The sequence below is a fragment of the Marmota monax genome, unplaced genomic scaffold (assembly GCF_021218885.2).
Source record: "Marmota monax isolate L192 unplaced genomic scaffold, Marmota_monax_Labrador192_F-V1.1 WCK01_AAM20220418_F8-fsc00102, whole genome shotgun sequence".
Taxonomy (NCBI): Eukaryota; Metazoa; Chordata; class Mammalia; order Rodentia; family Sciuridae; genus Marmota; species Marmota monax.
In genome coordinates, this window is record NW_026692494.1 from 1,077,220 (window position 1) to 1,089,210 (window position 11,991).

At 53.1% G+C, this 11,991-nt stretch overlaps 1 protein-coding gene across 1 annotated transcript in view; it reads left to right on the forward strand.

Annotated features, from left to right (window-relative positions):
- Positions 1 to 270: 270 nt before the first annotated feature.
- The window catches only part of LOC124092289 (mucin-17-like), a gene marked incomplete at its 3' end in the record, with an annotated part of 31,652 nt that continues 19,931 nt past the window's right edge, over positions 271 to 11,991 (forward strand). The window contains exon 1 of the mRNA XM_058579299.1: positions 271 to 770. Coding sequence (XP_058435282.1) covers positions 500 to 770 — 271 coding nt within the window. The remainder of the gene's footprint in view (positions 771 to 11,991) is intronic.

The following is an 11,991-nucleotide window of genomic DNA, read 5'->3' on the forward strand; positions in this document are numbered from 1 at the left end:
GCAGAATCCAAACTTCTCCCTGCACCCTGTGCCAGGGCAGCTGCAGGACTTGACTGGGGAGGGCTGGGCTGCAGCTCCCATGGTGGCTATGGGGGGCCTCGAGGGAGGGCGGGTGGAAGGAGTGGTTCCCAGGGGGGTCTGGAGGGCACGCTAAGCTCAGCCCTCAGCTCCCCTGGGCTGGGGAGTTCCCCCATGGGAATGCAGCCTCCCCACACTCCTGCACATTCCAAAACCCTCCAGAGGCAGCTGTGCCTGCCCCGAGAGGGTCCACCCAGCTCCAGTCTGGTGGGGCCAGCCCCTGAGCAGAGAGCGTCGGGTAGAAACGGAGGCTCCGGGAAATGGGACAGATGTGCGTCCAGCCTGGGGGGACCCAGACCCCGGGGATCTCTCAGCGTGACACTGGATCCAGAGAGCTTGGCCTGGGGCGCAGGCCCCGCCAGGTCCCTCCTCACAGAGGGTATCAGTCCACAGGTGTTAGTCACCGTGCGGGCTGTGAATAATGCCAGCTGACCTTTGCCAACAGCAGCACCCTCTGCTTCCCCCTAGGGCAGGCCCTGCCCCTCTTGGGAAGTTCTGCAAGGTGTGTCCTCGCCACCCTCCCCAAAGCCCCGCCAGGCTGAGCTGGTCTCAGTCACAGGGACTCGCTCAGGGGGTTAGACGCAAAGCGCCCTCTGGCAGGAGGATGGGCTGGGAGTGCCCTGCTCCCCCGGAGCACCGGTGCGGGCACCTGCTGGCTCTGGCTGCGAGTCTCCTCCTCACCTGTGGGCCAGGTAAGCAGGGCTGGGCTGGGACCAGGAGCAGGGAGATTCCAGAGGAGAGGGGCTGGGGGCTTCCGGAGCTCCCTGTGGGACAGCCAGGTCTTCTTCTGGCTCGGGGGCAAATGACTCACAGCCCACCCGAGGCTGCCTTTTGTGAATGGACCCGGTGGAGTTCACAGAAGGGCTGCAGGGTGCGGTGCATGCCCAGGGGGTCTGGGCGGAGGTGCCCAGGCATCCCTCCTGGACTGGCTCACTCGCCCCCTCATACCCGGGGGGTTTTATTGACACCTTGGCTTCCAGCACCGGCACCCAGCTCTGGGGGGGGGGGATGAGCAGATCACAGGAGCCTCCGTCCAGGGGGGACACTGAAGAGGACAGTTTGCCCACACTGGGTGGCTCTGGGATTGTTACAGGGGATTAGCAAGGAGTTTCATAGGCAGTCTTCGAAGAAGAAACGGACGGGGCATTCCGGGCAGGGGCACTGGGGCAGTTTAGCGTGGGCTGAGCGTATCTGGCTCCGTGATGGGGGACTCGGGGTGTATGAAAGCCCGGGAGGGTGCTGAGGCACGTTCTTGGGTCTCTGGGGACTTTCCAGGTCTGTTGGTCATTCCAGGGATTAACTTGGGCCTCGTGTGCAGAGAGAGCCCCCGAAGCCTCAGGAAAGGGCTTGGGGGTGCATTTACTGGGCACCTGGGAGGACCAGACGCCCTGTCCTAGGAAGAAGGTCCCCATCCTCCAGGCCTGGGCACAGGGCTGCGCAAGCCACCGCTGTCACTCCGGGCTGCCTCCCTGGGCAGGACCCTCTGGTGTCTAAGCCACAGTGAAGCTTGTAGGGTGGCCCCGAGCACACCAGGGGCAGCGCCGTCTGCTCACTTTCTCTTCAGAGGAGGACTTCCTTCTTGCTGAGCCAAGACTTGGCCACGGGGGCCTCAAGGGGCTGGGAGGGGCTGTCCAGCCTGGCAACTGCGAGCTGCCCCCCCCCGCCCCTGGCCAGGGAGGGCTGCAGCAGGCAGGGAAGGGCCCCAGGCCCCGGTCCTGAGTCACCCCAGCCCTGGCTGTCCCTGACCCAGGAGAGCTTGCAGCTGGACGTCATATGAGGCCCCGGCACAATGGGCTGAATGGTGGGCGGGTGTGTACAGGACAACCCACCACCTCCAGTGAGGTGTGTCCTCTTGAACTGTCCCCAGAGCACGTTGCTACAGAGCCTGTTGAACTGCTTTTGTCCCCAAGGCTCCCTTGATGCTTAGGACTGTTTGGCCCCGGACAGCCCCCTGTTCCTGTCCTAGGGAGGGCTGGCCACCTGGGCTAGAGGTCAGCTTCCCTCCCCCATCATTGCCTCAGAACGCAGGACAGCCCCTCGGCCCTCCCCAGGAATTCCCTGGAATCCATCCAGACACCCTCCAAGACGTCTGCCGTGAGAGGCTGGAAGAGACTCCCTCGGTACCTGAGCAGGAATCTGAGTCCGCTGCTAACAGGCTGGGCATCCCTAGGCCAGAAAACTAGCCTCTCTGAGTTTCCATCTCCCCAAAGAAAAAAATTTCAAACAAATTCCAGGGCTAGGGAAATCCACGTATCCACCCTGGGCTCAACTACCGCCCACCCCCCAACAAACCTCTATATCACCATGTTCTTTCCCTCCTTATCCCTGTGGCTGAGAGGTGAGATCCCAAAGGACCTCTGTGACAACAGTGTGTGTGGTCTACCTTCTGTGCACCTGGGCTTTATCTAAATCATGTCCATTGAACTTGCTGCCTGGTGAGTGAGAATGGGGCACCATTACCTTCCTTCTAGAAGAGAAAGGGAGGTTCAGAGAGGTTAAGTCTTTTGTTTGAAGTCACACAGCAAAGAGTTGAATCCCAGTTTCTGGATGGTTCCTAAGTCCATGCCTTCATCCGTAGCCTGGTAAGAGACTGAGGGGGATGGATTCTCCTCTCCTGGCAGTCTCTGTGTGTGTGAGAACCACCCTGGGGGGACAGGAAGTTCTCTATGGCCCCTCCCAACACGGATCCTTGTGCACATAACAGATGAGTGCCCCTTTTACCTGTGGTTCTGTTTTCCATGGTTTTAGTTCTTCAAGGTCAACCAAGGCCCAAAAACTGTTTAACAGAAAGTTCCAGAAGTAAAGAATTCATGAATTTTAAATGGCATGAATGGCATGATGAAGCCCAGAGCCCTCCTCTCTCCCAGCGGGGCCATATCCGAGCTGTGTGCACACACTGCCTGGTTGTTAATTACTTAGTAGCTCCATAATTCTCAGACTTTAGAAACAATTCCAATGTCCTTCAACAAGAATGAGTAAGTAGACTGCACATAACCACAGAATGGAATAACATGCAGGCAATAAAAAGGAAGGTACTGTCAATAAGCAATGACAGAGTGCAGGAGGTCAGGCTCCGATGGCCACAAAGCCTTGGTTATCAGATGGACTCTCAGAGTATCAGCCTATGGTCATCTTTGTGCTGTTTGATTATTGGCTCTTGTGGTCAACCTTTGGTTGTGCCTAGTTTATAAATTAAACTTGATGATAGGGTGTGCGTCGAGGGAAGAATATGGTACAGGAAGGGCTCAGCGCTACGAGGGGTCGGCGTGGTCTCCCCGTGGACAGGGGGAATTACTGTAAAGACTTATCTGCGCTCTGCTGAGTCCCTACCTTGTCCCCAACCGCGGTCACTGCCCCAGCCGGATCCTGGCAGAGGGACCTGACGTGGCAGAGGAGGATTACCCGGGGCTGGGAATGGCAGGCGTGGAGTGCGCGGGAGAGTTTGGAGCCCTGCTGGGCTTTGCTCCTCGATCTGCCCTCGTCAAAATTTCAGTTTCTCTTTCTCCACTTTTGGCTCATCTTCTGGGAAAGTGCAAGACTCTCCTTTACTCTCCGTTGCTGGGTGGCAGGGAAGGGGACGGTCGGTGCAGGGCTGTGCTGGGGGCTGAGTGTGGCCTTCTCACCCCTCAGTCCCCCCTGGGCTCTCCTAGGGGGGCAGTTTGAGAAGAAGAGACACTTCCTTCCACCTCCCAGGAGACCCAGGGGCCACAAGGCCAGACTCGGGGGCTCATCCAGGATCACCCCCGTGCTGACCACAGACTCAGTGCTCCAGATGACTGTCCCCAAAACTCAAAGAGGCAGGTCCCCAGGCAGCCAGGGTAGAGCTGGTCTTGGAAACTAACTTCATTCCCAACTCTGGACTCCCCCCCTCCCCACCACCCCCCCTGTCCTTCCTCACCTCCCCATCCCAGGCTCCCACTCGGGCGGCTCAGAGGCACCAGGAGCCTAAATGCACCTAAACTTGCCTAAAGGCTCAGGGCTGTGGGGGCAAATGCCAGGTCAGGAGGACACATCCGGGTTCTCCCGGACTGAGGGAGTTCCTGGGTCCATGACATTTTATGCTAATCCTGAGATCGTCCCAGGGAAATCAGGACACATCATTCCCCTTTCACCCCAGGACCCCCTTCTATAGAAGTATAAGTATGACTGACCCCTTCCTATGCCTCCTCTCTGCAGTCTGTCCCACCACCTGGCACTTAGTAGGTGCACAGCAAATATTGGTTGGGTGAATGAATTAAGGAGCTTAGAGCCTACTTCTGCTGGGGATGGAACCCAGGGCCTTCCACATGATAGGTAGCGAGTGCTCTGCTGCGGAGCCTCGTCCCCAGCCCTGTTATTCTTGACAACTAAAAGTCGTGCATATTTATATGTGACATGCACGACGCGACTCTTTGATACACGTCGTGTTGTGCACTGGTGACCACAGTCACGCTAGGTAACTTCTCCATCATCTCTCCCGGGCACCTTTTAGTGGTGGGAACACTCAAGGTCAATTCTTTTAGCTAACTTCAGCAGTATTAACGGCGGCACCACACGGTCCATTCGACCCCAGGAGTATTCCTCCTGCACAGCGAGACGTCCCAGGCTTTGAGCAGCATCTCCCTCTCCCACCCCACGGCCGGCCCTGCAGCCACCAGGGTCTCCTGCGCTCACAGGAGGCTCAGCTCCACACGGCAGTGAGACCACACAGCATTTGTCTCAGTGCTTGGCTTATGTCACTTAACAGGTGTCCCCTGGATTCATCAAATCTGTCACAAGTGTCTGCACCACTTGTCCTTATCCACTCACCCATTTGTGGGAGCTTGGTCATTTCCATGTCTTGGCTGCTGTGAACAATGCTGATAAGTGTGGGTACAGGTCCCCCCTTGATTTCATCCCTGTGGACATATACCCAGACGTGGAATTGCTGGATCATATGGAAATTCCATTTTAGATTTTTTGAGAAACATCTGGTATTGGCTACTAGCATGGGAAATGAGAAGGGTCTCCATCTCAACCCCCAAGGGTGCAAGATCCACCCTCTTCCTTCCTGCCTGGCTTCCCTTTCCCCAAGACAGGGGACATTCTCCTCCTCTCTCACACTGGAAAAGGAGGACTCTCCTTTCTCTTTTGTGGGGGGGTCCCCATTTTCTTTACATTGAAGAAGGGTCCCTGTGCCCTTTCACCTACCCGGGAAAGGCCTTCACCTGTGTTTTCAATACTCACTGCACTTAGAGATTCACTCATTAAAGCCAGACCCAGTGGCATTTGCCTATAATCCCAGATACTCGGGAGGCCGAAGCAGGAGGATCCCAAGTTTGAGGCCAGTCTCTGCAACTTGGCAAGACCTTGTCTCAGAATAAAACGTAAAGAAAACGCTGGGGATGTAGCTCAGTGATCGAGCTCTTGCCCAGCTGTGTGCAAGGTTGTGGATACAACCCCCAGTACAGAGAGAGAGAGAGAGAGAGAGAGAGAGAGATTGAGATTCATTTATTCATTAAATATTTACTGAGCAGCTACCGCTGCCAGGTTCTGGACCACACAACACAGCTATGAGCAAAGCAAGGCTCGCCACCAGGCTGGCATTCCAGGAAAGGGAGACAGACCATGAACCTGACCATAATAAGTAAATGATGCAGAGTTGAGAGGGTGCTGGGAGTCAAGGCGTAGAGCCATCCTTTCAGAGCTGGGGCTGGGCAATTGCTCTTTTCAACAGGAGGAGGTCAGGGATGTATCACCGAGCAGCTGAGAAGGGAAGGGCTGGGGGCTGCTGTTGCAGATCCACAGTCTCAGTTAGGCCTGGTTGCACCTGCCCAGGTGCATCCTGGGGAGACTGAGGCTCAGCGAAGCGAACTGGGGAAGAGCCAGGAAAAGACCAGGCTCCAGGGCGGAGCTCTTGCCTGGTGTGAGTGGGGGTGAATGAACATGAGCACGTGTGTGCCTCTGAGGTGTTGGCTGAGTGTGTGGAAGTCTGCGTGAGCGTGCATGTGAGCGTGCGATGGTGTTTTGCGTGGGCGTGCGTGTGAGTGTGTGCACGAGTGAGTGCGCATGTGTGTGTCTGTGTGTGCTTGAGTGTGCACAGGACTGTGTGTGCGTGAGTATGAGTGTGTGTACGTGTGCATGAGTGTGTGTGCAAGTATGTCTTCGTGTGTGTGCAGGGGTGTGTCTGTGTTCCCTCCTCTTGCCGGAGGGTCCTTTCCTTTTTCGTTTTTTAAATGTTTTTCAGTACTGAGGGTTGGACCCGGGGGTGCTCTCCCGCTCATCTATGTCCCAGGCCTGTTCTGTTTTGAGACAGGGTCTTTGCTAAGTTGCCCAGGCTGGCCTCGAACTTGGGATCCTCCTGTCTCAGCCTCCCCAGTCGCAGCACGTCCACTAAGGGTCCTGCCTTTCCAGTCCTGGCTCAGCCCCCTCCCTTGGCTCCTCCCCTTCCAGGCAGGTATAGGAAGCAGCTGGTGCCAGCTCCCCTGAGGACCCTGCAGCCCCTGTGAATACAGGCCAGGCCAGATGGGCAGGGTGGGGACGATGGGCTCTGCGTATTGCCTGAGGAGCCTCAACCCCCCTGTGTGTGTGTGTGGGGGGTGGGCTTGGTATTTCACCACTCTCCTGGGCCCCTCCCTGGACCCCTCTTCATTCCTGCCCTGAAGGGACGTGCTGGGGACTGCCCCAGCTGGTCCCGCCACATACCGCTGAGGACCTGGCCTCCCAGTTGTCCGGGGACAAATGCTATAATGCCCTGAGCAGCCTTCAGGATGCCCCCCACATCTCCCCTTCCTTCCTGCAGTCTCTGCCTCTACTTAGCTACTTCTACAAGATCTGTTCTGGGGCAGTCGTCTTGGGTCACCCTTCCCCTCCCCCCAAAACACGGTGAATCGGGTCCCTGATTCGCATTTTGGTGATCCTCCGTAACCACAGAGGAATTGCTCGGTCCCAGGACCCACTCCGATGCCAGAATCCAAGGCTGCGTGGTGTGCTGTGACCGGTTTTGCTAACTGACAAATCGCAGTTGTACAAGCAGTTGGCTGACACATCCTCGAGTTCTCTATTCTCAGATTCCACCAACAGCGAATAGAAAGTATTTGGAGAAAACGCTGCACTGTGTTGACCATGTACAAACTCTGCTCTTGTCAGTAATCCCCAAGCAATAGAGTCTGCGACTGTGTGCCGAGAGTTTCACACTGCAGCGGGTATTGTAAGTCATCTGGAGATGACCTGAAGCAGACAGGAGGCTGTGTGTGCGTTCTAAGCAAATGTTTATGTGAGGGACTCAAGTATCCGCGGGCTTTGGTGTCTGCTGGGGATCCTGGAACAAATTCCATATGGACATTTAGGGACAATTGTATTTACCAGATACGACTGATGTTTTAGTACATGTACACAATGTAAAATGATCAGATCAAGCATTGAGTTAATGCACCTATCACCTGACACATATCATTGTTAAATGGGATGAACTTTTAAAATCTACTCTTAACCATTTTGAACTATAGACTATTAACTACAGTCACTGAGCTATGCAAGGGATCTCAGAAACACTGTTCCTCCCATCTAAATGTTTTGCCCATTGAAAATGCTTCTGTAAAATAACAACTCTTGCTTCATTTAACACATCCTGATGTCTTTTATGTATTCTTATTTCTTGATGCTGCTTGCAGTCCACTATGTTGGATCCCTTTCTGCTTGTCTCCATGGCAACATCCCCAACTAATTTAGCCTGGACTAATCTTGCTACAGGAGCGGGGAGATGGGGTATTTGCAATTCCAGCACAAACGGCAGTACATTTCCGTCTGGATCATTCTTCGTTGGGAGGTGGGGCGTTAGCTGACCTGTGTATTGGTAGGATGTTGCGACCTCTACCCACTAGATGGCAGTAGCACCCCAGTCCCCAGGTGTGACAACCAACTTCTCCAGATACTGCCAGATGCAGCTTGTCCCAGGACCTGGCCCATAGGAGATGTGCAGTAAATATCCGTTGCATGAATGAGCTGGAGGCATAAAGTCCCTCAGGGAGGGCCACTGGTCTACCTCTTTCTTCTCCAGAGACATAGCAGATGCCCTCATAGCCTCAAGGATGCTCTCTCAATTGCACTGGCCAAAGCAGAGGCCACACTTCCGTCACTGCCAGCACCAGTGTGAAAATTGGCAAAGTATCTCTGCAAAATATCATGCAGGCCCCGAAGAGAGCCCCAGGGCAAACCCAGCCCTCAGCTCCCACGGGGCTCCATAGAAACATCCATCTTGCCACCCCTCCCTCTGCAGCCTTCTCCATCCCCACAGTGCCCCCCGGGAGAGGCCTGTGCTTGCCAAGAGTGTCCACGGGCAACACCTTTCCAGCCAGGGCTCTGTCCTCTAACCTCAGCTTAGATGCTCTGTCCAGCCTCTCTCAAGTCCCTTCCCTCTTCAAAGTCCCGATGGCTCTCCCGGGCCATGTTCCTTGGAGGGTACATTGGAGACAGAACCATCCAATAGTGGAAAGGCCATCACCAGCAGTGACCAGTCCTGAGTTTACGACTCAGCCAGCAGGAGCTTCTGTGCTCCCATCCTCAGTGCTAGAGAGAACCTGGGTGGAAGAGGGACAAGCTCTTTCCAGCACCACTTTTTACCAGAAATGAGCCTCTCCCTTCTGCCACAGGCCGGGCAGCTCCTTCTTGGGCTGGTGGGTGGGAAGCCTACCCTCTGTACCCTCTGGCTACATCTCTATTTCACCATCTGTCCTGGGCCACCTGAAAACCCTTGGTTCCCAGGTTCGTCATGTTGGTCTTCAACTCTGCTTTCGTACCCTTTGTTGTTTGATCTTTATCGTCTCATCCAATCTATCATCATGATGGCTACAGAGCCACATACCCATCTGGCTCAGCTCCTGATGAGGCGACGTCCTGAGGGGCCATAAACAGAACCCACGCACCACACCCACCCACCAAGCACCACAGCGTGGCAACACACAGCACAGAATGTCAGCTGTGTGTCCTGGTGATCTCGGGAGCATCAGATGGCAGGCACATCCCTGGCCTAGGAAAGGAATAAAATTCAAAATTCCAAGTATGGTTTCTATCAAATGTGTATCAGGAGATCTGTTGCAAAGTTGAAAATCTGCACCATGGCAAAGTTAAAATATCGGTAAGCCAAACCGTCATAAGTAGGAAACCATCTAGAGCTATTTTTAAAAGTTGCTTCTCTTTCTTTCTTTTTTTCTTTTTCTTTCTTTCTTTCTTTGCTGGATCTTTCTTTCTTTGCTGGATCTTTATTTGCTGGATTTTTTTTTTTTTGCTGGATCTTTATGGTTATACATAGCAGCTGGGTTCATCCCGACAAATTCAGACAGGCATGGAAATCAATTTCAGTTCATGATGACCCCTTTTCCTCTCCCCACCCCCACAGGTTCATTATTTTAAAAATGATTCTTGAGTCTGTAAACTTTGTATGAGATTTGTTATTCCTTAGAACTATCAAGAGAAAAATGCTACAAGGTCCCTAGGAGTCCCACGGTCCTGCCATCTCAAAGGAAGCCATTTTTATGTAGTTGTACTCTTACACGTAGAAGCAAGACCAGGAGCCCCAGCTTCCTGGTTAGGAGTTTTCAGGAGGAAGACTTCATGTGACAGCAACTGGGAGGGTGTTGGAAGGGTGTATTTGGACAATTTATTTGTTGCTGGTGACTTTAGTGGGTGAACGATGTGGAGGCTGAAAAACACAGGTCTAGATCTAGGTCTCAGTCCGTTTTCTGTGACTATAACAAAATGACCAAGGCTGCATATTGTATAAACAAAAGAATTTTACTTAGCTTACAGTTTTGTGAAAGTCCAAGATCATGTGGCCCCATCTGTCAGTTCTCTTGTGAGGGCGTACTTGACAGTGTTACAACATGATGGAGAAACAGATATGGAACCTCTGTGTGCAAAGGGGGCCCGAGCATGTTGGGTGGCCTTGCTTCACCACAACTCACTGTCCTGGGAATGGACCACTCCTTCAAGAACAGCATCCAGGGGTAATGTGCTCCCAAGATCCAACCACCTTCTACCAGGCCCCACCGCTTCTCAGTTGCCACCACCCTGGGGACCACACTTGCAGTACATGAAACTTTGGAGCATGCACTGAAACCATATCCAAACCATAGCACTGGATTCATTCCTTCATTATTAGCTGTGTTTCCTTGGAAAGTGACTCTGCCACCCTGTACCTCAGTTTCTCCATCTACAAAATGGAAATAATGTCATTGACCAAAGGAAAGGGTGTTTGTGAAGTGCCCAGCGTGGTCCTTTGACCTGTTCAGAAACAGAGGAGAAACTGAGGTATGGCTTTTCCACGCCAAGCAACTTTCGCCCTCTGTGGGCTCCCAGGAATTTCCTGCTAGGCAATTCCATTCTTGACCCCCACCTGGAGGGAGCACAGACCCACAGGTGAGGGGCTCAGTCCCCCGAGACGCAGATGCCAACTGCAAATCCCAGCCTCCTGTTCTTCTGACCAGCTGATGTTAAGTCAGGGGTCCCGCAATCCCCTCCTCCTATTGGATAATTTGCTGTAACAGTCCCCAGAACTCGGGAGGTTTTCTTTCTGAGTTTGTTCTAAAGAATCTAGTTGAGGAGCGTCCAAATGGAAGAGAGGAATAGGGTGAGATCTGTGGGAAGGGGTGGGGGCGTCCATACCCTCTGGACATGCCACCCTCCCCGCACCTCCACGTGCTCATCAACCTGGAAACTCTCCAAACTCCATTGTTGAACATTTTTATGGAGGTCCTACTACACAGGCCTCATGGATTAAATCATTGGCCTTCGGTAATTAACTCCAGGGGTCTCTCTGCTCCCTGGGTGACATCAAGACATAGGGCTGAGAGTTCCAACCCCCCGGTGTACGCCCCATCTGTCCAAGAGGCCCCAGTCCCCAGCCATCCCACCAGCATCCAAAATGACTCTTTATGTGTGTGTGTGTGTATATATATGAGTACGTGTGTGTGCATGCGTGCGTGTGTGTGCATTTGTTATTTTTGAGATGGGGCCTTCCTGTGTTGTCCAGGTTGGTCTCAAACTCCCAGGATCAAGTGACCCTTCTACCTCAGCCTCCCAAGTAGCCAGGACTGTAGGACATGCATGGCACCGTGCCAGGCTAAAAGGGTTGTTTAACACTGGTGTTCAAACAAGTGGCTAATCATTGAGAATATGTGGAAGTTAGGCCTTTGCAGATTATTTCTCTTAGTTCTACATATGATTAGGGTTCATTTTATATGATTATATAAGCATGGGATCTCATTTGCTCTGATTCAGTCCCAGAACTTCCACTCTCCCCTCCTTCTCCTCTCCCAGTTCCCCTTCCCTCTGCTGATCTTCCCTCTCTCTATTTATAGTTTTGTGTGTTTTTTTTTTTTTAATTAGTACCTCATGGCTGCACATGAAGGTGGGGTCCACGGTGGTACACTCCCTTGTGTACATGGAAAGTGAGGTCAGATGCATCCCACTCTTCTTCCCCTTTCCAGTCCCCACCCTCTCCCTCCCCCTCAGTCCCCCCCACCCCCCGCACTCCACAGACCTCTCTTCTACACAAAAGGCCTATCACTGGGAATTTCCAAAGGTCTTAGAGGCTTTTGTATCATGAATTATTGGGAATTAAGACCAAATATTATATTATATGAAAAGATGCTCAGGTCAAGAAATTAGAAGAGAATTCAGAGCTCCGTGTTATAAACTGGGGACAAAGATCAAATTGTGTCTTTTTCATGTCACAGTTATTAAAAGGACAATACCAGGAAGCCCCATGAGACAAGTTCTGGAGCCGCAGACACACGCAGCCTCATTGCACTTTCTCTGTATTCTTCCTACAGCTTTCTAAGAAGGAAGGTGTGGGTGCTTAGCTTGGTGATCCTTGTCGGTCCAGTGAATGCAACCTGCCTTTCACAGATGCCCAGGTCGGTGCTCTCTGCCATCAACTCTCTGCCTTCAGGAGCA